Source organism: Heteronotia binoei, chromosome 8 (assembly GCF_032191835.1).
Source record: "Heteronotia binoei isolate CCM8104 ecotype False Entrance Well chromosome 8, APGP_CSIRO_Hbin_v1, whole genome shotgun sequence".
In the NCBI taxonomy this organism is placed as follows: Eukaryota; Metazoa; Chordata; class Lepidosauria; order Squamata; family Gekkonidae; genus Heteronotia; species Heteronotia binoei.
This window is the reverse complement of record NC_083230.1, coordinates 85,700,239-85,724,446: the sequence shown is the minus strand read 5'-3', so window position 1 is coordinate 85,724,446 and position 24,208 is coordinate 85,700,239. Positions and strand designations below refer to the sequence as shown.

At 43.2% G+C, this 24,208-nt stretch overlaps 1 protein-coding gene across 2 annotated transcripts in view; it reads right to left on the bottom strand.

The window, feature by feature from the left end:
• Positions 1-21,668, bottom strand: part of TMPRSS6 (transmembrane serine protease 6) — a 49,326-nt gene extending 27,658 nt beyond the window's left edge. Inside the window, exons 1-8 of one of the 2 annotated variants that reach the window (XM_060245506.1) lie at positions 21,558-21,668; positions 18,368-18,524; positions 16,495-16,637; positions 15,848-15,915; positions 15,426-15,610; positions 7,312-7,353; positions 5,381-5,585; positions 2,744-2,880 (exon numbers count right to left, since the gene is read on the bottom strand). In XM_060245506.1, the coding sequence (XP_060101489.1) occupies positions 2,744-2,880; positions 5,381-5,585; positions 7,312-7,353; positions 15,426-15,610; positions 15,848-15,915; positions 16,495-16,637; positions 18,368-18,518 (931 nt within the window). In that variant the 5' untranslated portion in view covers positions 18,519-18,524; positions 21,558-21,668. Of the gene's footprint in view, positions 1-2,743; positions 2,881-5,380; positions 5,586-7,311; positions 7,354-15,425; positions 15,611-15,847; positions 15,916-16,494; positions 16,638-18,367; positions 18,525-21,279; positions 21,373-21,557 lie in introns of those variants that run through there. The other variant, XM_060245505.1, reaches the window with a different exon arrangement.
• Between the last annotated feature and the right edge of the window lie 2,540 nt (positions 21,669-24,208).

Genomic DNA, 24,208 nt, shown 5'->3' with positions numbered 1-24,208 from the left:
TGGCAGCTCTCTCTCAGTTTAGGCATCGAAGGCCTGTCAAAACAATTCGGTCTTACAGGCCCTGCAGAATGTAGGAAGGTTTTTTTCTACCAATGTTTGTCATCGGGAGCAAACCTTCAGCTGAAAAGCAGACTGGTGTGTTTCTCTTTGGGTGTTTTCGCACTCACCTTCAGCCGGCGCCGCGACCCTCTTGACGACGGAGGATCTGTGCTGATTTCCCACACGAAGCGCTGGAGCAACCAGAAGAGCCGCCAATTTCCGGCGCGAAGCCCGCTCAAACGTAAATCGCCAGGAAGCAGGAAAACGCTTGAGCGGGCTTCGCGCCGGAAATTGGCGGCTCTTCTGGTTGCTCCAGCGCTTCGTGTGGGAAATCAGCACAGATCCTCCGTCGTCAAGAGGGTCGCGGCGCCGGCTGAAGGTGAGTGCGAAAACACCCTTTGTGAAGCTCAAGGAACAGCTTTCCCTTGACAGTCAATTCAGTCAATTCAGTACTGGGTCCCATGCTCTTTAACTTGTTCATAAATGATTTAGAGTTGGGAGTGAGCAGTGAAGTGGCCACGTTTGCAGATTACACGAAATTGTTCAGGGTGGTGAGAACCAGAGAGGATTGTGAGGCATTCCAAAGGGATCTGTTGAGGCTGGGTGAGTGGGCGTCAACGTGGCAGATGAGGTTTAATGTGGCCAAGTGCAAAGTAATGCACATTGGGGCCAAGAATCCCAGCTACAAATACAAGTTGATGGGGTATGAACTGGCAGAGACTGACCAAGAGAGAGATCTTGGGGTCGTGGTAGATAACTCACTGAAAATATCAAGACAGTGTGCAAAGGCCAACGCCATGCTGGGAATTATTAGGAAGGGAATTGAGAACAAATCAGCCAGTATCATAATGCCCCTGTATAAATTGATGGTGCGGTCTCATTTGAAATACTGGGCATTTTCGCACTGACCTTAATCGGCAGTGACGCCCCTCTTCACCGCGCAGGATCTGCGCAGATTTCGCACCAATTGCCGCGGAGCACCCGGAAGAGCTGCAAAGTCCCGCGGCTTTTGCAGCGCAAACGGAAACTGGTTTTTGGTGGTTTCCATTTGCGCCACAAAAGCCGCGGGACTTTGTGGCTCTTCCGGGTGCTCCGCTCAATTGGTGCGAAATCCGCGCAGATCCTGCGCGGTGAAGAGGGGCGTCGCTGCCGATTAAGGTCAGTGCGAAAATGCCCACTGTGTGCAATTCTGGTCACCGCACCTCAAACAGGATATTACAGCATTGGAAAAAGTGCAGAAAAGGGCAACTAGAATAATTAAAGGGTTGGAATACTTTCCCTATGAAGAAAGGTTAAAATGCTTAGGGCTCTTTAGCTTGGAGAAACGTCGACTGTGGGGTGACATGATAGAGGTTTACAAGATTATGCATGGGATGGAGAAAGTAGAGAAAGAAGTTTTTTTCTCCCTTTCTCACAGTACAAGAACTCGTGGGCATTCAATGAAATTGCTGAGCAGTCAGGTAAAAACAGATAAAAGGAAGTACTTCTTCACCCAAAGGGTGATTAACATGTGGAATTCACTGCCACAGGAGGTAGTGGTGGCTACAAGCATAGACAGCTTCAAGAGGGGGTTAGATAAAAATATGGAGCAGAGGTCCATCAGTGGCTATTAGCCACAGTGTGTGTGTGTGTGTGTGTGTGTGTATATATATATATATATATATATATATATATATACACACACACACACAATATATATAATTTTTTGGCCACTTTGTGACACAGAGTGTTGCACTGGATGGGCCATTGGCCTCATCCAACATGGCTTCTCTTATGTTCTTAAACTTATACAGAAGCAAGGTTGTTGTTTCAGCACCCTCATTTCCCAGCTTTGCATCCCAGTTCAGCAAGCAGGAGGTATGGAGAGCCTTCCTTCCAATAGAGCAGGGGTGGCCAACAGTAGCTCTCCAGATGTTTTTTGCCTACAACTCCCATCAGCTTCAGCCATCAGCCATGCTGGCTGGGTTTGATGGTAGGCAAAAAACATCTGGAGAGCTACTGTTGGCCACCCCTGCAATAGAGCCAAAAGAAAAATGTCCTGTCCCTTTAACTACAATTTAATGCATGGAAATGGGCAGCTGAAGCTTTTCATAGCATAACATCATTCCCTGCTATGTGCTGCAGATCAAACTGATATTACAGGGACAGTTAAAGGGACCCACTTAAAAGCTGGCAACCTTCCTTATCAGTACAGCCAAAAAGGAAGCAGTGTTCTCTTCTGGCGAACAGAAATAAAGCAAACCACTAAGTAATGAAGGAATGGCCCGAAGTCCATTTATTCTCCTTTCAGCAAATATGTATCCTTATGCCAGTTTGGAAAGATAATACCTGCTGCGATGACAGAACAGTACGTGAAATGCAAAGCCCTGAACACGCACAGGATTGAAAGTCACTCTCATCTTGCCCATTGATTTAGTGTAAGGTAACCAGATATCCTGTCTTCGTATTGAATGGCTGTCCCTATCTTAGTGTTATCTTCCAGAGAAGAGTGAATTCCCATAGCATGTGTAACCTTGCTGCACTGCGCTAAACATCAGTTTGTGAAATCTCAGCTATAATACTGGTAGCTGAAAACAGACTGTAAAAATAAATACAATGATTTGCAAGGGGAGCTAATAGCTAGATAAATGCTCTCTTTGTGCCATCTCTACATACCCATGCCCTCATCTGCTTTAGTCGTTCTGTCACTGTGATCTTTTCTTACCTTTAAAGGGCACAGCCTGGGCTAAGAGTATGAAAGGATCATCGTAGCTGTACATCCCCTTCTTCCAGACCACAGACATGACAGGTCCTGAAGAAAGCACTTCTACCACGGGTTCCTGACGACTACAGCCATACAGCCTGAGGCAGAACATGAAAACATAGGAACATTTTGTATTAACAAGCTGTTAAGAGTTAAAGAGAAGATGAAGGGGACTTGGAAGTATAAGTCCACCCTCCAAATGAAACATTTTCTGCTGAGGAACTGATCTCTGTCATCTGGAAATCAGCTGTAATTCCAGGAGGACTCCAGACCCCACCTGGAGGTTGGTACCCCTACCAGAAAGCCTTCCTTCAGGAACCAGCCTTAGCAGAGGGAAGGTGTTGTCTCCCAGGGGTTGCCGCCCAATCTGGGAACTCTCTCCCTAAGAAGCTGAAAACAGCCACCTGCGGTGGGTGTTTGAAGACCTGCCTTTCCTAGAGAGCCTCTAAACTGGCTTCGTAAGAAATGGAGTGGCACAACTGGAAATTGCACTGTCTTGATTTTTACTGTACTTCAAATTAATTAATGTATTTATTTTACAACATTTCTATCCTGCCTTTCTTCCTTCACAACAGCTACCAAGCCAGCTTAACAAATTAAAACATACATAGAAAAATCCCATTTTAAAATCATTAAAACCAATCAACCAACCAAAAAAAAGCAACATTATCATTAAACATTTAAAACCAGAGCCAAAAAACATACCAAGGCATAAAAACAACAATTAAAATAATTAAATGAAATTTTATGCTATTTTACTGGCTTTTATTTGTTTTTTTCTTGTATTTTAATTGTGTTGTAAACCACCTTTGGGACCTGGAAGGCAGTCTATAAATGAATACAAACAAGCTAACTATGAGGGAGGCACATGTAGTTATACTAGATATAGAAACTTCAACTCTTAATTCAAACATTAAAGGCTAGATAGATCCAAGCGGGCAGCCGTGTTGGTCTGAAGCAGCTGAACAAAGCAGAAGTCAAGTGTACCTTTAAGACCAACCAATTTTTATTTAGAACGTAAGCTTTCGTGTGCTCTTAAGCACACTTCATCTGGATTCCTCGTCTGATGAAGTGTGCTTAAAAGCGCACAACAGCTTACGTTCTAAATAAAAATTGGTTGCTCTTAAAGGTGCAACTTGACTCCTGCTTTGTTCGATTAAAGGCTAGAATTTTATTTTATTTTATTAAAGTTGAGATTCCTAGGATTCCACTTGATCATCATGTTCTTCCAAATTCTTTGCAGAGCTTGCCTGTGGGGCAAAGAGCCAGTCCTTCACCTAGCATATTGTAATTTAGTTACATTCACAAATACTTTTGAGGGTTATGAACTATGAAGTTTTAGAGCTGGTTTTATCGTCCATAATCTGATTTTTATGCCATCTTTACTGTTTTGTCTTTTTAACTATGATTGAAAATTACTGAAGTGTGAGGTATATAAATGTTTTAAATAATGAAATAAATAAAACGACCAATCATTACCAATGAAGAGGAAATACTTAAATTATATGGAGTTGCAAATGTCTGAACTGAAATTAAAGTATTAATCGAGCAGATATGGAAATACTCCAAACAGAGAATCACATTTGATTTGGAAATTTTTCCTCTAAGCACTAGATCCTGTTATTAATGTTGACCTAAAGAATCACAGACCTTCTCTTCAATAAGGCTTCACAGTGGAATAAACCATGTCTTTGGGTCAACTATGAGAATTATATCATATATTTATAAACAACCATGAACAGCGGGAGAACAGCACTGCATCTTCATTTTAAAATGATGCTGGTAGCTTGTCTGGGTTTGCACATACACAAAGTTTTGCTTTAACTGGACCTAAACTAGACTGCTATGCACTCAAGGTGTGCAACATTAGCATGTAGGTGCAACATCAACCCAATGCAGGCTACACATTGCTGGCATTCTAACACTGCAGCCATATTTAAATATTGTTTTTAAACTGCATTTGTAGATATCATTTTTAAACTGTATTTGTAGATGTTTGAACTGACTGTAAGCTGCCCTGAGTCTGCTTGTGGAGAGGGCGGGATAGAAATCTAAAGTAATAAATAAATAAATATGCCCAATTTCAATCTGCTACTGGCTATCTGTAAAATGCATGGCCACTTCTGCCCTGGCAAGTTCCCATTTAAATCAGGCCTGAACCAGCCTAAGTGAGAGTTCCTCAATTGTTTAAAAGGATGTTTTCTCCCCACCCCACCCCCACTTAAAGATTACAGCTCTTAGGTCAATAATTTCCAGGGGGACATCAATGGGAAGGGCTCTTAATGTAGATTCCACCCTCCTGCAATTTGAAAATTGCTACGCTCAAGTTGCTTATATCTATGCTAGGGGAAATTTACCCATATTTTTCCAATAGTGGAAGATGATGGGGAATAGCATGGGGAAGGGTTAAAAAGCCCTTTACTTCTCCAACTACTTCTGCAAATTAAAAGAAAGATGTCTATTAAAATGTTCACAGAACAACATGTCATGCATGGTTCCACCTTTGCACTCTATGTGTGAGTGGAAAACTGGAGAGCAGGCACTTGGGACTCTATTGCCTGTTGCCAGGAATGTCCCCACAGTATCAAGGCTACCTACAAAGTGATGAGTCGTTTCTCCAGTGGTCCAGCGACGTCATACATAGCTAGCCGGTCCCTGCATTCCGAGAGGGTCCACTCCAGGCGCAGCTTGATCATGTGTCCTCTGGGAGCATGAAGATGCCACAGACAACTGGAGGCCAGGTAATCTGGGCGCTTCAGCTTTAGGGCTTTGTCTGCAATGATGTAGCTGTATCTGTAGCAACCTGACCAGACAAGACAAACTGAGTTGCACACAGCACTGCTAAAGCACAAAAAAAATTACTTGGAGGAAAAGGCTCTGATCTTCCTTCAGACGCTCTCCCCATCAATACAAGGAATCAAGGCAAAAGGATACAGTGATGTTGGAAGTTCTGCATTAAGCCAGCTGATTGTACTGTGGTTGTATCTTGTTGATATGGCCCATTCCACAGTGGCCCCAGTCTACTCTTACTAGCTAGAGCCTTGCTAATCAGCTCCCCTCCCATTCTCAAATTCTGTACATGATCCAGCCCAAAGTTAAACACATTTAAGGCCCATTAATTCTGAGGGAAAAGAGAGACACATATCCAGATTTGCCAGTCTCCAGGGGTGGGGTGGGAAATGGAGATCTCACAGAATTACAACTGATCTCCAGACTACATAGATTGTTTATTTAGTATTTATTAATCTAGCACATTTATTACACTTCTCCTGGTGAAAAGCATGCTTTGGAAGGCATACTGTATGATATTACACTCAACTGAGTTCCCTCCTCTCCCTAAATCCAACCATCCCGATTTCCACCCTCAAATCTTCAGATATTTTCAAATCCAGAATAGGCAACCCTATCAGAACTTCTACTGGACACAAATATTGAAGTGCTTAACTGTGGCTGGATATGTCTGTTCATCTGTGTGTTGCCTCACGCATTAGGTTTTTTTCCGGTGCACGCCTTACGTATTTTTTAAAGTATCTATATCCCTAAAATTATAAAGTGTAAATACCATTAAGTTAGGTATTTCACAATGTGCCATTGATACTACTCAGACAGACAAAATGGACGGCAACTCCCTTCATGTGAGCAATCCCCTAGACCTTTGACTGTATGAAACAGTCCAATAGATACCTTTCCTAATTGCAAATTCTCTGAGTGTTTCTCTTTAGAAATAAATCTCCCACTGGCAATTTTCGGTCTTCTCTAGTATACAGCTTTCAAGCCTGGGCTGTTGGGATGGATATTTACATGCAAGTAGTTTTTCCCTGCAGCACACATGAGGGTGACTTTGGCCATTAATCAGGCAAGCGACATAAGAAACTGCTTTGGGCTTCACAACAAGGTAGGCACCGACTCGCCACAGGGCTCAGTTTGCTCCCGGCTGTTCACAGTGCAGGAAATGACAGGCATTGTTCCTGGAGCTGCCTCACGGTTAGCTGGGTCCAAGTGCTGTTATAGGCTTGGACACAGACAGAAGCAGCACAGGAGAAGACAATGCATGCACCTTGCCTGGGATGACAAAATACCTTGAACCAGCCCTAACCATAATGTGCATTTATGTGTACCCCTATTTGTTCCAAAAGCCCTGTTAGGAGAGGATAATATACCAGACACCTGAAAATAGCCTGGTTTCCAGTGGCATATGACTGAGATTTAAGAGCAATGACTGCTGGATATGCATATGATATGTATGCATTTCAGCATATTATATGAGCACAGGCCATTTCCCTAGCACTCCAAGCATGTAAAGTACATATAGGGATCCTCCCTCAGGTAGCGGATGTTAAAAAGAGCCTGTGCCTTGCATACATTCCCTCACCATGTCTGTGCTGGTCCTGAGGTACAGCAAGCATGAATGCTCGGAAGAGCTCACCTCAGTTCCTGACATCCCCATTCATTTACAAGCTTCCTATGACCTAGACTCCATCCCAATATAACAATTTTTTTTTAAAAAAAGTGGGAAATAAACAGCCTACCCAATGTGGATTTCAGCACTATTATGTCTTTCACACTGGATTCTGTCAGAAAAGAAAATACGTAAAGAAAAACAAACACATGAGATGATGCAAGAGCTAAAACCAAAAATGCTCCCTGCCTATCTACTTTTTTCATCTTCCACTGGGCACCAGGGGCCTTTTCTCATCACATGATCAGGCATATGGACCTGATGGCCTAGTCCTACACATGTTTCTCTGGAAAGACCTTTAGACTGCAACATAAACTGTGTGCGCTGAGTATCCCCAGTATCTAGTCATCAGAAGTGGACTGATTCTGAACTTGGAAATTTCATCTATTACCAGAGGTGAATAGTTGTTGATAGACCTGTTGCTGCTCAGTGAGGTAATGTCATCACCAGTGAGGGCTACCCTCTCATTGGTTGCCAGCCTTTCCTATTTGCATACACTGGCCTGGTATTCAATTGTTTCTATTATCTTGAAAATATATGGCACTGAAGCCCTCCTGTGCTCCAAAGAAGATTTCACCATATGTTGCCCACACCCAAGTGTACCTATCTTTTGGCTGGATATTAGGATTGTCTGGATGCAGACTTCTGTGCCTGATATAGAAGTCTATTTGTTCTGTGTTTGCCCAGAGCTATAAAATACCAAACAGATGCAAAGGAAGACAGGGCACATATATTTAATGGTGTGTAGAAAGAGAGGTTTCAGAAGATGCAGCTTTTCTCACAATTGCAGAAGAAAATGTAGGGAGGAGCTTTGCCTCCTTTGCATTTGGTCACCTTTATGCCATACAGAAACATTATGGGGCATATGTGGCCGCCACTGAAAACAGCAGCCTTGTACAGCTTTTTCCTGTCTCTCCATTAATGTCAAATAATTCAAAATGAGCGATGCTGCAAGTTTCCCTGGCCCAGAAAATGGCAACCAATACACTGAGTGCTGTGCATTTAAAGTGCCATCTAGTTGTAGCCAACTTCTAGCAACCTATATGGTTTTCAAGGCAAGAGTCTAATGGAACTGGTTTGCCATTGCCTGCCTCCGCTTAGCAACCCTGAACTTCCTGGGTGGTCTCCCAACCAAATAGTAACTAAGGCCAACCCTGCTTAGCTTCTGAGATTTGAGGAGATCAGGCTAGCCTGGGCTGCCCAGGTCAGGGCACACTCAGTGGAGATGGGGAAGTTTGTAATGCAATGATGTAAAATCACACATGCTGCCATTATCATTGGTATAGGCAGCATCATGAAGACACAGGCTGTTGCTCTTGCTTTCTGCAGCAGCTACATGATTACTACAACATCTGCTCTGGGCCTGAATCTATCCCAGTCTTTTGTCTGGAGTACTCCCGGGATAGTTCAGCATTTGCATACTTAGCATTCTTAGGAAGCAACTTGGATTTGCAACGACTATATACAACTGGAACATACATAAGAACTGAGCTTGGATTTCTTTGTCCCTTTTTGTTGCCATGGATATGCCTGTTCCTGATTTAAAAATCAAAATAAGGAGAGTTAATGCAGGACAAATCTCCCTAGTTCAAAAGTGCTTAGGGCATTAAAATCTGCTGTCTGAAATTAGTTTTCTGTACCACCTGCCATATGAGATTCAAAACCCATCCCCAGTTAATGTTTCAGATTGCTCTACACCCAGTCAAGGAGGAAAGCATTTATTACCATGTTCATCAGCATTTTAGACATCAGTATGATTATTTATGTGGCATCACTAATGTGCATGGCCTTTACTGTGCAACTGGTTGATGAAGAATGATGCAACTGGTTGAATACAGGGAGCAAAAGATGGGAGGAAGCAAAGAAAAAGGCAAGACTTCATGCCTGCTTAGTGATGCTTTTTTGTTTGGGAGAAACAGAAAAGGTTTTGTATGTGTGTTTAGGTTTCCCCCCACTTCAGTTCTCTTTTGTTGCATTTGTAGTTTTGGATATTCAATTTATTTTTCATTTCTACTGCCTTGTTTTCTACCTTTCATTTTGACACAGCCCTTTTCTCCGTAGTCTGAAGATCAGTTGCAATTCCAGGAGCTCTCCAGGCCCCACCTGGAGGATGGCAGCCCTACATACAAATGGAATGAAGCTGCATTGGAATTGTAAACTTCCCTTATCCTCCCTGCCAGATTTGAGATTCACATTCCAGCTGCACATTTCACCCTACTATCGATTCACTGTTTTCTTTCTAGGGGGAGGGGATATGGCTCAGTGGAAGAGCCCCTCCTTTGCATGCAGAAGGTCTCAGATTCCTTCCATAGTATCACCAGTTAAAAAGGACCCGGCAGTAAGCAATGTGAAAGACCTCTACCTGAGACCCTGAAGAACTGCTGCCAGTCTGTGTAGACAACACTGACCTTGGTAGACCAATGGTCTGATTCAGTATAAAGCAGTTTTATGTGTACTGATGTCGTACTTTTTTTTCACTATATCCACACATCTAACTAATATGCTATGCTCAGTCAAATTTTGGTATTTCTGGTCCTAGTACATTGTTAATTTGATGTCTTGTCAACATCATACTGACAGTATTGACCTTCACTGTGCTTATTAGATGTCTTTTCATATGGATTGTTATCGATTTACGCTGTGCCATCCACTTTGATTCTCAGTGAGACTATAAATAGTGAAATAAATAATAAATACATAATTCCTGTAAGTGAATACTTTGGATGTTTTCCTTCTGTGCTTTACTGGACACCACCTATTAGAATTAGCCTCTGTTCAGAGTACTGTGGCTGAAGGTTACTGAAGACCCTGTATTTATGAAGGTTGCTCCTATGTTCATAATATTTATGTCTCAGTATACATGTGATTCAAGTTTATCCTAAATGTATCATCTTGGATACTTTTCTTGGAACAACTTTACAAACGTCTGTCATTTCTTGACCTCAATCATCCCCAGTTCGCCATTTGCAAGCATTTAGGAGAGGGATTGACGCAGTCAAGCTTCTTCTGGGTTACACTAAGGGAAGAGACGGGATCCCATAGTTCAGTGACTGTTATAGCCTGCATTCTAATCCCTATGTACAGCACAGCGCACGCTACAGAGGCGACCAGTGGAACCCCACTGGTCCCCGGATGTAGCTCGCTAATACACACCGCCAATCAAGATCTGTGGCGGGAAGTTTAACTGACCAGGATTGGACCTGGCCTCACTGAGGGTTGTTCCGGGGCATGCATATAATCGGGACCCGGCCCGCCATTCCCTCTCTTGTGATGTACCCACTAATAAAGTATGTTGCCTTCAACACGTCTCGTCACTGAGTACATTACAGTGTCACTGATAGTGGTGCCTTCCTCCAATGCCAGGGCACCATCATTAGCTGATCTGTGCGATCTGGTCCACTCTCCCTTCCTCCTCCTGACTTTCATGAACTCTAAACCACTTAGCCAAGTGCTACAATCATGGCCACATCCAAAGAAGTAAAGGGTTATGGTCATTATTTGTTCAATCTGGAATATGTATATTAACCAGAGCTGCCAGGAGAGGGGAGATTAAGGATGCAAAATTCCCAGGGCTCAGGTTGCCACAGACCCAGATAAAGAGCGATGGGAGGACAGCAGGGGAACACCTGTTCTAATTGAGCATCTTCTAAAGGGGGGGGGGCACAGTTAAAGAACTGTAGTCTATTATCAAGGCTGCTAAGGGCCCTCATAACTACATGAACCAATAAAAGCTTGCAGGTTTTGATTGGCTGATGTATGAATGTACATTCCCATGGTTAATAGAAATATAGAGGATACAAGAGGAAGCCTTAAGGGGACTTAGGTGCTGCTGGGAAAGAGGCTTTTAAATAGATATATGGGTTCTGTTTCTTATCTAAATTCATAGAAGGCAGAAGAAATCACATTTTTAATATTTGCTTTTACTACCTGCCTTTACATGAATCCAGAGTGCAGGTAAAGGCATAAATACTGCATATGATAAATTCTGAAAAAAATCAAAAAAGTAGAAGAGGCAGCAAGCTGGACTTTAAAGCTTTTGCTTTAAAACTTGAACCTAGCTGTAGACATTACCCACATACTGGCTGGGATCCAGCAGTACACAAGCAAAAAACGTAAAAGGGCTTAGCACAGTTCTGCTGGCACGAGATCTTGTATGACACCCAGTGCTTTCCTCCCTAAATATTAAGTGCCCATAAATTGTTGAACAAGGTCTTGCACAAGTGGAAACACCAGTGGGGTTACAGTAAGTTTGGCTTAGTGAAAGCAGCTACTGTGGTCATTTTCTTGCATTTTCACTTGCTCAAGAGCTCCAGCACAAGTGGAAGATTTGCACTGGATCCAACTCCTCGTCAGAGGAACGTTACTCTTTAAAAGTTTAAGTTCTGTCTAAACTTCTAATCGATACACCCTGTTGGTAACATCATATATCTGCAGAATGGACAGTTCAGTTGAGAATTAGTAGGAGGTGTACTACCATTTTGTAGTCTCTTAATGATAGCCCTTATATGAGGCACTCTGAGATAAGCAGCAAATCACAAGAAGGTGACGTTACACATGCAGAAAATTGAGGTTGAATCCCGAGCATCTCTGGTTAAAATCATCAAATAGGAGGTCACACAAAATACTTCTACCTGACCCTGGACAGCAGCCACAGGAGATCATATTGACTCATTATACTGACTTTGATAGAACAGTGGTCTCACTCATTATAAGGCACTTTTGTATGTTCATATGTATTCAACTGTATGCAAGTGGCCTAGAAGCTAAATGCTAAAAAGAAAGATTTCAATACATTAAAAGTTCAATGCTAAAATGAAAGAACATGGGTCCTCACGTTTTTTCACTATATTGTCTAAAGCAATTTTAAGACCAGGTTTGACTACTGCATTGAACTTTATATGGGGCTACCCCTGAAGATCATTTACATGCATTGGTAATTGCAATCTGTTGTAATCACTCTGGGACTTAACTATATGCCCCTCCATGTCAATGCAAAGCTTTTGCCACTTTGGTCAGTTCAAATGTTCTCTTCTAGTCTTTGTCAAAGTTGATTTGCAATATTGTAATGAACAAATTAGTTAGAGCACAGCACTGTCATGCAGGAGACATCAGAAATGGGAGGGAAGCTGTAAATAAAAAATAGTGATTGACAGTAGCCTATTGGCAGAGAGAGACTTTGAGTAGCATGATCGATTTGATCTCATGCAGGACTTTCATTAATGCTCAGAGAGAGAAATTAAAACCCCAAAATCATTTGCTTACAGAGAGAACAGCCAAAGAAACAAACATCTAATAGATAAAGAGCTAACAAAGGCAATCATAAGAGCAAGTTTGCTAACTCTGACATGATACTTGCAACAGCAAGAGAGATTGTACACTTTAGGGGAAATCTGCACTACAAAAAGATTCAACAGTTCTTTAGATTATCTATATGCACCCTGACCATGTTAGTGTAATCCATATCAAGAAATGTGCTCCAGCGCAGAATGTTGTATTGGGATTTTTTAAAAAGACACCCCCATGTGATCTGCACATGTGAATGATTCATGGTGGGTCAAGTTCAGAGGATAGCTATGTAGGTCTGCAGTAGAAGAGCTAGATTCGAGTCCATTCGCACCATAGAGACCAACATGGTTTTCAGGGTATAAACTTTTGAGAGTCAAAGCTTCCTTTGTCAGATAGTGGATCAGGACCCCTTGAATATCCCCTAACATATTCTCAAATTCATCTGACTGACCAACTAGTCGACCACTGGTTGGGGGAAACAATTCAATCTAACAGAAAATCTGCACTCACTGCCAAAATCTGTCTCCTGTGCCAACTACCTTTTGTATCTCTTATATCCTCTCACACAAATACCCACAGAAGGCAAACACCACCTCAAAACATTGAGAGGACACCTATGTTATATTCAGATTCTCATTACAGTTAGTGTGGCGCACTGGTTAGTGTTTTATTCTAGTACCCAGTTTTACATCTTGCTCAGTGAAGCTCACCGGGTGACTGTATGCCAGTCATTCTCTCAGCTTAACCTGCCTCATAGTATTGTTGTGAAGAGAAAATGAGAGAAGGGAGAATCATGAAAACAACCCTGATCTCCTTGTGAAAGATAATACATCCTCCTTTTTCCAAACCCAAAGAGCTTTCAATATGTACAGACCAGTGGTGGCTAAACTTGCTTGATGTAAGAACCACATAGAATAAACATCAGATGCTTGAGAGCCAGAAGGAAGGAAGGAAGGAAGGAAGGAAGGAAGGAAGGAAGGAAGGAAGGAAGGAAGGAAGGAAGGAAGGAAGGAAGGAAGGAAGGAAGATTAGATAGATAGATAGATAGATAGATAGATAGATAGATAGATGATAGATAGATTAGATAGATAGATAGATAGATAGATAGATAGATAGATAGATAGATAGATAGATAGATAGATAGATAGATAGATAGATAGATAGATAGATAGATAGCACCTTTGACTTTAAATGCATTCTCCAAGCTGCTGGCTGGCTTGGAGAAGTGATTTAAAGAGGCAAATGCCTTCTCCAAGCCAGCTGATGGGCCAGTGGAGGCTTCAAGAGCCACGCAATATGTGGCTCTGGAGCCACAGTTTGGCCGCCTCTGGTACAGACTATATTCACATAAACAGGAGTACATACTTTCCCATTGAAATCAATTGGTCTTAAAAGGGTTTGATTGGATCATGCCTCATGTAGTATCTTGCCTCTATGAGCATGTGTTTATTTATTTTTTTGAGGGGGGGGGAGTATTACAATGTTCTCTTGTGATTAATTGGGACTCATAAGAAGTCATCTCTTTACAACAGAGGTTTGCAGCCTGTGTTCATAGAGCCAAATGTAGCTCAATATGGAACCAACATGGCTCTTTTAAAATGAAAATCAAATAATAAAAGCTATATTATAGGGGTAAGAATAACTGGTAAGTGAAGGAAACAGTAGAATAACTGGTAAGTGAAGGAAACAGTAGGAAAAGATTTTTATAAAACTTAATGATTTCTTAGAGATGCTTTACAGAAAAGGAAATACTAGAAACTTATGCCAGTGCAGTAAAGTGATTGTGCAGGGTGCTCCTGTGTAAATTTGTTACTTATTGTGAGCCTTTGTGTGTGTGTGTCACTTCCTAATAAAACACTGACAGCAACCAGTATTTGGGCTGCAGAAACTTTAAGGATTGTGAATAAACATGTCAGGTATCAGTAATGTTAAGCTGTATATTTTTAGTTTCACAAACTTTCTTATACTTTGTTGTTCTTAAAGATGCCACTGTTGGGGGAAACAATTCAATCTAACAGAAAATCTGCACTGCCAAAATCTGTCTCCTGTGCCAACCACCTTTTGTATCACTTATGTCCTCTCACACAAATACCCACAGAAGGCAAACACCACCTCTCCCCATATGAGCCCCGGAGATTGCTACGATCAGCAAATCAACATCTTTTGACCATCCCTGGCCCAAAGGATGTCCGGCTTGCCTCAACCAGGGCCAGGACCTTTTTGGCCCTGGCCCTGTCCTGGTGGAATCAGCTCCCTACATAAATTCGGGCTCTACCGAACTTATTATCCTTCCGTAAGGCCTGCAAAATGGAGATATTCCACCAGGCTTTGGGTTGAGGCAAGTGGGCGTCCTTACCTTACTGCTCATATCATCTAACAGATTTCCCTGTGCTGACCAACTATTTGGACTGCTAGATATCGGGCCTACAGCTATGACATCTATGACACCTATGATATTTATATCTTAATTTATATAACGCACTGTACCATCCATGCTGCATATTTTGATTGTTCGTTGATTGTTTCATGGTTTTATTGTTGGATGTTTACTGTTTTACTGTTTTATCGTGCTTGTGATCTGTCCTGAGCCTATTATGGGGAAGGGTGGACTATAAATCTACTAAATAAATAAATAAATAATGGCAAAAACTTGCTCTGAATGTTTATGCAGTTTGGATCTTTAATTGCAAAAGGTTGTTTTACATAATATCCTTCCTTCATTTGTGGTCAGAATCACAGTTCCTCCTCCATCCCCCTTTTCTGCCAATCAACTGTTTTTTGCTCTGCACCATATATCCTTTCTCCTTGCGTGCTCCTTCTCCTCCCTTGATAGCAAATGGACACATCTTTTCAACCTGCCTTAAAAATATCTACTGCATATCGGTGGCCAGTTCTTACCTAGCAGAACCAAAGATTTCGGCTCAATCTGGTACTCAGTCCGATAGGCAAAGTGGCCTGTTTGATTAGTGCTGACAAGCAGTGTCCTATACAGCATGGTATTCACCTTCTCAGCAGTCATCTCCTTGTGATAGCTTTTTGGGACTTGAAGGGCAAACCAGAAGAAGCAGGTCAAAGATCCCTCCCTATTATGAAGACAAACAACCATCCTTACTGCCACTTGTCCATTTTCTTTTGCATATCCTGTAGATGCTAATAGAAGCAGTGAAACATTTCCAGCAAAGAGAGTATGACAGAGTCACAGCAAATCACACAGAGGAATTTTGTTTAGTGTTTTTAGATGAACAGGTTGCAATATCTAAGGTAACATTCAAATAGCTGAATAATTATGCAAAGTAAATTGGTGTGAAAGTAATACTCACCCAAAGGCATAGACGGTGCTGGAGTTGTAGTAAGGAGCCAGCTCAGTGGCATGAATGAGTTCTTTCAACTATAAAGAAATTATCGTCAATGATTACCATCAGCATCACAGAGGGATACCCCTCCCTGCTCTTTGTTTGGTGTAGTAGTTAACTGGGAGAACTGGGTTTGATTCCCCACTCCTCCACTTGCTGCTGCTGAAATGGCCTTGGGTTAGCCATAGCTCTTGCAGAGGTTGTCCTTGAAAGGGCAACCTCTGAGAGCTCTCTCAGCCCCACTCATCTCACAGGGTGTCTGTTGTGGGGGAAGGAGATAAAGGAGATTGTAAGCTGCTCTGAGACTCTGATTCAGAGAGAAGGGCAGGGTATAAATCTGCGGTCTTCTTCTTCTTCTAGCTATATCATTCAGTACACAGAACCACTTAGTTTCCACAAAAGTTGCCATGTTTCTGACTGACTGTGCTTCCATGTCATTGTCACTTGGCATCCAGATAGCACGGGAAACTTTTTCTGGAAGGGATTCAAAGTAGGGGATATGTGCTTTATTTCTATGCGTTTGTCTGCTGAGCGAGACACAGGAGCTGGGCCAATAAGAATGCTAGCCACCCTCACACTGAATACTCTCTGCAACTCAGGAAGCAGTGCCCCACCATCTTCTGTGTCTTGGCCGTCTCTGTCCAGAAGGCTCTGGATTCCATCCGCCCATGATCCATGGAATACTGTCGGTTGAGGATCCTCAAACTACCAGAGTAGAAATGCAGGGAAGCTGACTCCCAAAAACGTGGTTTATAATCTGCATTAGACATTAAAGGTGGGAAAATGTAGACAAAATGTAGAATGCACCTCACAAAAAAATAAGAGAAAGTTCCCTGATTTCAATGTCCTGTCCTAGGTAGTAGAACAAAGTTTGAGCCCAGTGGCACCTTTAAGAACAACGTTTTATTCAAGGTATGAGCTTTCGTGTGCAGGCACACTTCCTCAGTACAAAAAATGGAAACTGAAATGTATTTTTCTGACATAACACTGTACCAACCCCAAAGGAAAAAAAATGCTATTAGTTACCTCCATGTTTGAGAGAAGACGAATGTTAAACTCTTAACTTCCCACAATTAGGAAGGATACTTTTATACATTTATCTCCTATTTTGACATATTATTTCCTTCCCTTAATTAAATCCAAATAAATGTTGACCATATAAACATAGCTTGTTATTCCTGTATTGTCTTTGTATATCTTAAAACATCATCATGTTGCATACTAATTTGCTGGGTCAGCCTCTGCTTATATGTTTGAATTATTACCTTCCATTTTAATTTATCTGAGGAAATGTGTGTGCACACGAAAGCTCATACCTTGACTAAAATTTTGTTGGTCTTTAAGGTGCCACTGGACTCAAAGTTTGTTCTACCGCTTCAGTCCAACATGGCAGCCCACCTGGATCTATCTCTCCTGAATAATTAACAGTGCATTTCTAAATAGAATTAACACCCTTCTAAGTCCACTGAAGTCAGCTCCACATAGGATCACACTGTTGGGCTGATTCCGCACTCACCTTTCTCCGGGGCAGGCTTCCGTTTCTGGGCGGAGCAAACTGCCGATTTCACACCAGTTGCTCTGTGCCAGCATCTTGCGTGGGGCAAACCCACAATTTGCCCCGCTGCAGTGTAAACCTGAAAAAACAGGTTTACACTGCAGCGGGGCAAATCGCAGGTTTGCCCCGCGCAAAATGCCGGCGCGGAGCAACTGGTGCGAAATTGCCAGTTTCCTCTGCCCAGAAACGGAAGCCTGCCCTGGAGACAGGTGAGTGCAGAATCAGTCTTAGTCTTCATTGTTAGGATACTTTGCAGGGTCCAATTACCCCCAAAAAGTTTGGCCACATTCATTCAGAGAGCACCCCAGAGTTGTGAATATTATTATGGAATGGGAATATCTTTACAAGCAACAGGCAAGAACAGATATTCTTTGGCTTCTTTTAGTCCCATAACAAACTATACAAAACCATAACACTTGTTATAGTGTGATGTAAGAAACATAAGAGCCAATCTTGGTATTGTACATAATGACGTAAGGCAACAAAAGCAGCCACACTGAGTATCAGAGTGGGTTTGGTGTACTTTTGATGCATCTGACATTAGTCTTCATCATAAGGGGAAAAGATTGAATCAGTCAACAACCCACAAGTCTGCAGATTCTCTCTTAATCCAGGCTAGCCCGATTTTATCAGATCTCAGAAGCTAGGCCAGGTTGGCCCTGGTTAATATTTGGATCGGAGGCCACTAAGGAAGTCCAGGGTCACTACACAGAGGCAGGCAGTGGCAAGTCAACTCTGAACGTTTCTTGCCTTGAAAACCTCAATGGGTCACCAGAAGTCAGCTGTTAATTAATGGCAAAAAAAAATGCAGTGAATCAATCCTCCTGTCTCTGGGAGCAGTCAGATTTTTAGCAGCCTGCTGATCCTGACCTCATTTCCCCAGAATCAAAACATTAGAACAACAAGAACAAGCAAAACATTATAATAATTACCAAAGAAATACCAGGTTACTGCTCCAGCTCCACCCAACAACACCAAGACAACCAAGAACAAGAGGTAGCGTCGGCAGTTGCGCCGTCTGTAGGTGTATTCATCTCGAGATGGTTCTTTTGATTCCTCCTCCTGGTCTTCACCTTCCATCATGGGAATCTAGTTAAACAGGGATCCAATAACAGGTTCTGTTATCTACAGCTGAGCTTCTATTTCATGGCCCAGTTTGATTAAATCAGGAGGTGGGAAGCATGCATGTCACCCTTTGTGGCATGTGCACACACTAAAGCAGGGGTGGCCAAACTGTGACTCTTTCACACATATTGTGTGGCTCTTGAAGCCCCCACCACCCCATCAATCGGCTTGGAGAAGGCATTTCTCTCTCTTTAAATCACTTCACAAAGCCAGCTAGCACTTAGAGAATGTATTTAAAGTTAAAACTGCTTTCTTTCCACTTCTCCCCCTCCCCATCTATTTGCTTTCCTCCCTCCCTTCCTGTCTTGCAGCTCTCAAACATCTGACATTTATTCTATGTGGCTCTTATGTTAAGCAAGTTTGACCAACCCTGCATTAAAGGTTTCTCTCCCCAAGAAGCTGCCTTAACATTGAGTCAGACTCTTGGGGTGGGATCAGATGGGGATTCAGCCAGGGAGGTCTCCCTGCTTTCAAAACACCGCCTCGGGTTGAGGCGTGCCATGGTGATCAGATGCCCCCACGATAGGCACGGTGTGCATACACACTGAGAGGAGCATTTGCACTGCTTCTGTGTGTGCAGGACACCTACATGGCGTGCCCTGGCCATTCAGATGGCCAAGAAATGCGTCATGCGTGAGCTTCAGCTATTTGCTACTGGGAAGTTCTTGGCAGCTATTTATTCTGGTCCCAGCTCGTCCTATGGCAAGGTAAGGATGGGCAGGCCTTGGGGGGCAGATGTATGTACACATTAAATCCAGGGGCTAGGGTGATCACACTGTCAAAATCAGTATTGTCTACTCTGACTAGCATCAGGTTCCCAAGGTCCCTGGCAGAGGTCTTTTACTTCACTTACTACCTGATCCTGAATAAACCACACTCCTTCAAGAGGAGGGAGTTTAGTTTAATGATTAGGCATAGACTCCATCTTCCAAAGTGGCCATTTTCTCCAGGGCAATTGGTCTCTGTCACCTGGATATCAATTATAATCCTGGAAGATCTCCAGCCATCACCTGGAAGCTGGCAACCTTATGCTGAGCTTTCTACCCTCCGTAAATTCCACCTTTTCTAAGCTCCAAACCCCAGTCTCCAAGAATTTCCCAACCCGGAGTTGGCTGCCTTGGTATCATTAAGCCTACTGAGTTGGCTGCCCTGGTAACATTAAGCCTACTGAGGTGACTGTGGTCATGTGACTGCATGAAAACTGGCTGGCGTACATTTGTGAGTGCGTGAATGCCAAGGCATCTGACTCCCAGCCAGTGCTTCATGGTGTTTAGAGATATACAGGTTCAAATCCCGACTCCGTTGCATTGAGTGGTCTAAGCATAATCTTCTTTGTAGGGTTGTTGTTAGGTTGCTCAGTTGCTGTAGGATAAGAGCTACCAGTGTCCAAGTGGTGTCTGGAGTTCACCTGGAATTACAACTGATCTCCAGACTACAACGAGCAGCTCCTCTGGAGATGGATTGGCGGGTGGATTGAGGTCACCCCCCTGCTGAGCTCCTTCCCCTCCCCAAACATCACGCTCCCCAGGCTCCATCCTAAATCTCTAGGAATTTCCCATAGGATTGCCAAGTCTGACTCAATAAATATCCGGGGACTTTGGGGGTGGAGCCAGGAGCAAGAGTGTGGCAAGCACAACTGAACTCCGAAGGGAGTTCTGGCCATCACATTTAAAGGGACCATGCTCCTTTTAAATGCTTTCTTTCCATTTGGAATAATGATGGATAGGAGCACCTTCTTTTGGGGCTCATAGAATTAAAAACCCCAGTCCAATCTTTTTGAAAATTGGAAGGTCTTTTGGGGAGAGGCACCAGATGCTATGCTAAAAAATTGGTGTCTCTACTTCAAAAGCCAGCCTCCCTAGAGCTCCAGATACCCATGGATCAAATTTTCCATTATACCCTATGGGAATCAATCTCCATAGGGAATAATGGAGTGCCCGGCAGACATTTCCCTCCCCCCCTGCTTTTTGATGACCATGAAGCGGAGGGAGGGCCTCCAAACTGGGGATCCCCTGCCCCCACCTGGGGATTGGCAGCCTCAATTTCCCAACATAGAGTTGGAAACCTTATTTACATAGAACAGAAATGCAATAAATAAATGCAAGATAGGAGTGTGCCAAAACAGCAAAAGGCAGAAATATCAATCACTCACTCCCCTTCAGTGACTTTTCATTTTGCCCAGTCAGTTCTTTGCTTAGTCAGAAAATAATTAACTAACCAGAGGTTTCTACTGCAAACAACATGAAAGAAGCAGAAACACAAGCCTGAAGCAACAATACTATTGCTCCCAGTAGGAACCTACCACACAGTTTTCTTCTCTTCCCAAGTTTAGGGATGCCAACCTCCAGACGATGGTTGGAGATTCCTGCTATTAGAAGTGATCTCCAAGTGACAGAAATCAGTCCCCCTGGAGAAAATGGCCACTTTGGAAGATGGACTCTGTGGCATATACCCCATTAAATCCCATCACTCCCCAAACCTTGCCTTCCTCAGGCTCCACCCCCCAAATATCCAGGTATTTCTCAACCTGAAGCTGGCAACCCTAGAATGCCTAGACCTCTATTTTGCCTCGACTGTTCATCTCCCCGAAGGAGCCGTAAGAAAAAGGCTGGGCTGTTCTGTACAGTCACCAAAAATACCACACAAATAGTACATCCACTGACCATATACTATCACAAGAGGGGGAAAAAATCTGAAGGCGGTAAAATTACAGGCCTACCTTTGATTCCTCCACTGTCTTTGTGACCAGGCCTGGTGGGCTCATGCAAAAGCACACAGAGACACATAACCACACGCAAATACTGGACCAGATTTATTTACTCAGGCCTAAGGTCTCTGCTGCAATCAATAATCTGAGGCTCTGCCCTCTTCTGTTGGCCTTTGTCCCTTTGCAGCTATACACAGAAAGCTTCGCAAGTCCCAGACAGGATATCCTGGTCTGCTCCGTCTAAAGAAGACATCTGAAATCTGGCCACTGAAAGGCATTAATTCTCTTACCTATTTAGGATTGGTGAAAACATTGCTGCAGTTCTATGTGCCAAACAGGAAATGCATTTTTTTCCAAATGGAGGCGATCAAGAGGGGAGGGCTTGGAGCAAAGGGAAATGGCTCGCAGGATGTGAAGGATGCAGGGAAGAGCAAGGCTAACACAGCGTTTGCCTCCTCCACCACCCTCCTCCCTCTGGTCTCCCCTCCTCAAGGGCTGCTGACTGAGTTGCCCAGCAACTTTTCCCTGCCTTAGTTACACCTGTTGGTTTCAGGGGAATAAAGCCAAAATTGAACTGGGGATGGGAAAAAAAACCTCCTGTGCAAGAAATGTGCATCTCTGTGCTAGGAAACTATATGCTTGTTTTTATACCCCATCTCTCAACCAAAGGAGTCAAATGGAAATTTGACACATGCAGCTCTCCCCAACATGGAGATAGTGGGATGAGAAAGACTTCATCTCTAGAATGTCTGTCTTCCATAGGTTTACCAACTTGTAGGAGGTGCCTGGAGATCTCCTGGGATTATTCATCCCATGCTATGAGGTGTATTCACCCTTTTGATATGGAAGAATAGCTTGATATGGCAACAATTCTCCAACCAGAAAACATTTTTTCAGCAAGAAAACACTCCTTCTATACTGAGGACTTAGATAATTATTTTTGTGATTCTTGAACCTTGTTTGATTAGATCACATTGGAGTATCTCCACTTCAATTAGTGCATAAATTAGTAATTTGCAATTTATAAAGTATGATGTTGAAAAGTTATTTTTTGTACCGTATCACAATAACCACTGTGGTTCTCCTTAGTCACTATAACAGTTGTGGTTCTCCTTAGTAGCCTCCTGGTGGGGCCTGGAGACTTCCTGTTTTTACAACTGCTCTCCAGTTGGTAGAGATCAGCTCCCCTGGAGAAAATGGCTGCTTTGAAGGGTGAACTCTATGGCACTGTATCATGCTGAGGCCCCTCCCCTCTCCTGGATCCACCCCCAAAGTCTCCAGATATTTTCCAACCCAGACCTGGCAACCTAGGCTCTATCCCCCAAATCTCCATGTATTTCCCAACCCAGAGCCAACAACCCTGTTCCATATGAGAAGCAGGACAAGGATGGCAGTCTTTCTGCAAGACTGGATGCAAGCAGGAAATATGTGTGGTGGGGTGAGTGGTGGGGTGGACCCGGCAACCACAGGCAGACAGAGTGCCATTTTAACAGACCAAACAGATAAGAATAGGGCCAAACTCTGCCCCTCTAGATTTTGCTTTTGAGCTTTCTTTGTTCTTATTTTCCATTCTACATACAAAACCTGGATATACTTATCATGTATGAGATCTGTTTGCTGTTCTTATTTCTTATTCAACTGACAGATGCAACCTGAATGAGGACACCAAAATAACCTTGTAATTGCCATAAATCATTTGTGTTCCCCATGATATTTATGGACTACCTGCAACAGCATAATTATTTCAGAGAACTTTGGAAATTGCCTGAAGGTCTGATGTACTCCTTTTTGCTGACAGAAATACAGCAGATAAAGTATTTCTTAGGGTTGCCAACCCCAGTTTGGGAAATTCCTGGATATTTGGGGCAGAGCCTGGGGACAGCCAAGTCTGGGGAAGGGAGGGATCTCAGCAGGGCATAACGCTATACAGTGCACTCTCCAAAGCTGCCATTTTCTCCTGGGGAACTAATAACCCCAGTGTGGTTATTATCTCTGGAAATGAAGAAAAAGACAGGCTAAGAGATGCCACCTGTCTTTCCCCCCCTGCAGGACTAATGAGAGTTTGGCAGGGTGTCACTTTTACCTGACCAAATTGCTTTTGGGCAGAAGCTTTATCCCTCTCTCTTCATATACTATGCCCAGTTTGAGTTGAGGCCCTTTTCATTTGCTATTCCCCTTTTGAAAATGCTGCGGAGATCCACTCACAGATCTGCCTGCGTACTCTCTGGTTTGGCCCTTAGATGGCTTTACAAAGGCTTAGGCAAATTCATGGAGACCTCTTGATGGCCATCGTTCATCACAATAACTAAATAAAAACCTCCATGATTAGTGGTAGCATACCTTGAATGGCTGTTGCTGAGAGGGTTGTTATCTTCAGGTCATGCTTCCAGGGTTCTAGAATGCATCTGGTTGAATACTGCAGGAACTAGGACACTGGGCTAGATGGGACTTTGGTCTGACTCAGAGGGGCTACTTTTAGATTGTTACTGTGCATGCTTGTTCAGAAAATATACAGATTTCATAATGCATATAATGGACATCACCAGACCCATCCTGAGATGATAGCTGCAATACTTTCTCTGGCCATCTGCACTTGTGGTGCTAAAGAGTGCTGACAAGCAGCTTCCTCCTCTAGCAAGCTGCCACAACAAATACATTCAGGGGTAGAATTGAGGTTCCCAGCCCCCAGGTCCCAGTGAGAGATCCTCCAGTTTTGGGGGCTCCTCTCCACCATGGACCAGCCAGCCATCGGGAGAAACCTCTCCCCTAAACAGGGGCATCACAGTGAGACATCCAGGCCTTGAATTCAGCAGGAGCTCACAGGAACATAGCTCCTGAATCTTTCTGATGTCCCCTTCCCCCTCCCCTATCTTATCCATTGAATAGTAGGTGCAGCTGCATAACAATCCCTGGATTAAGAGAGTGGGCAGTCAGCCAGCTA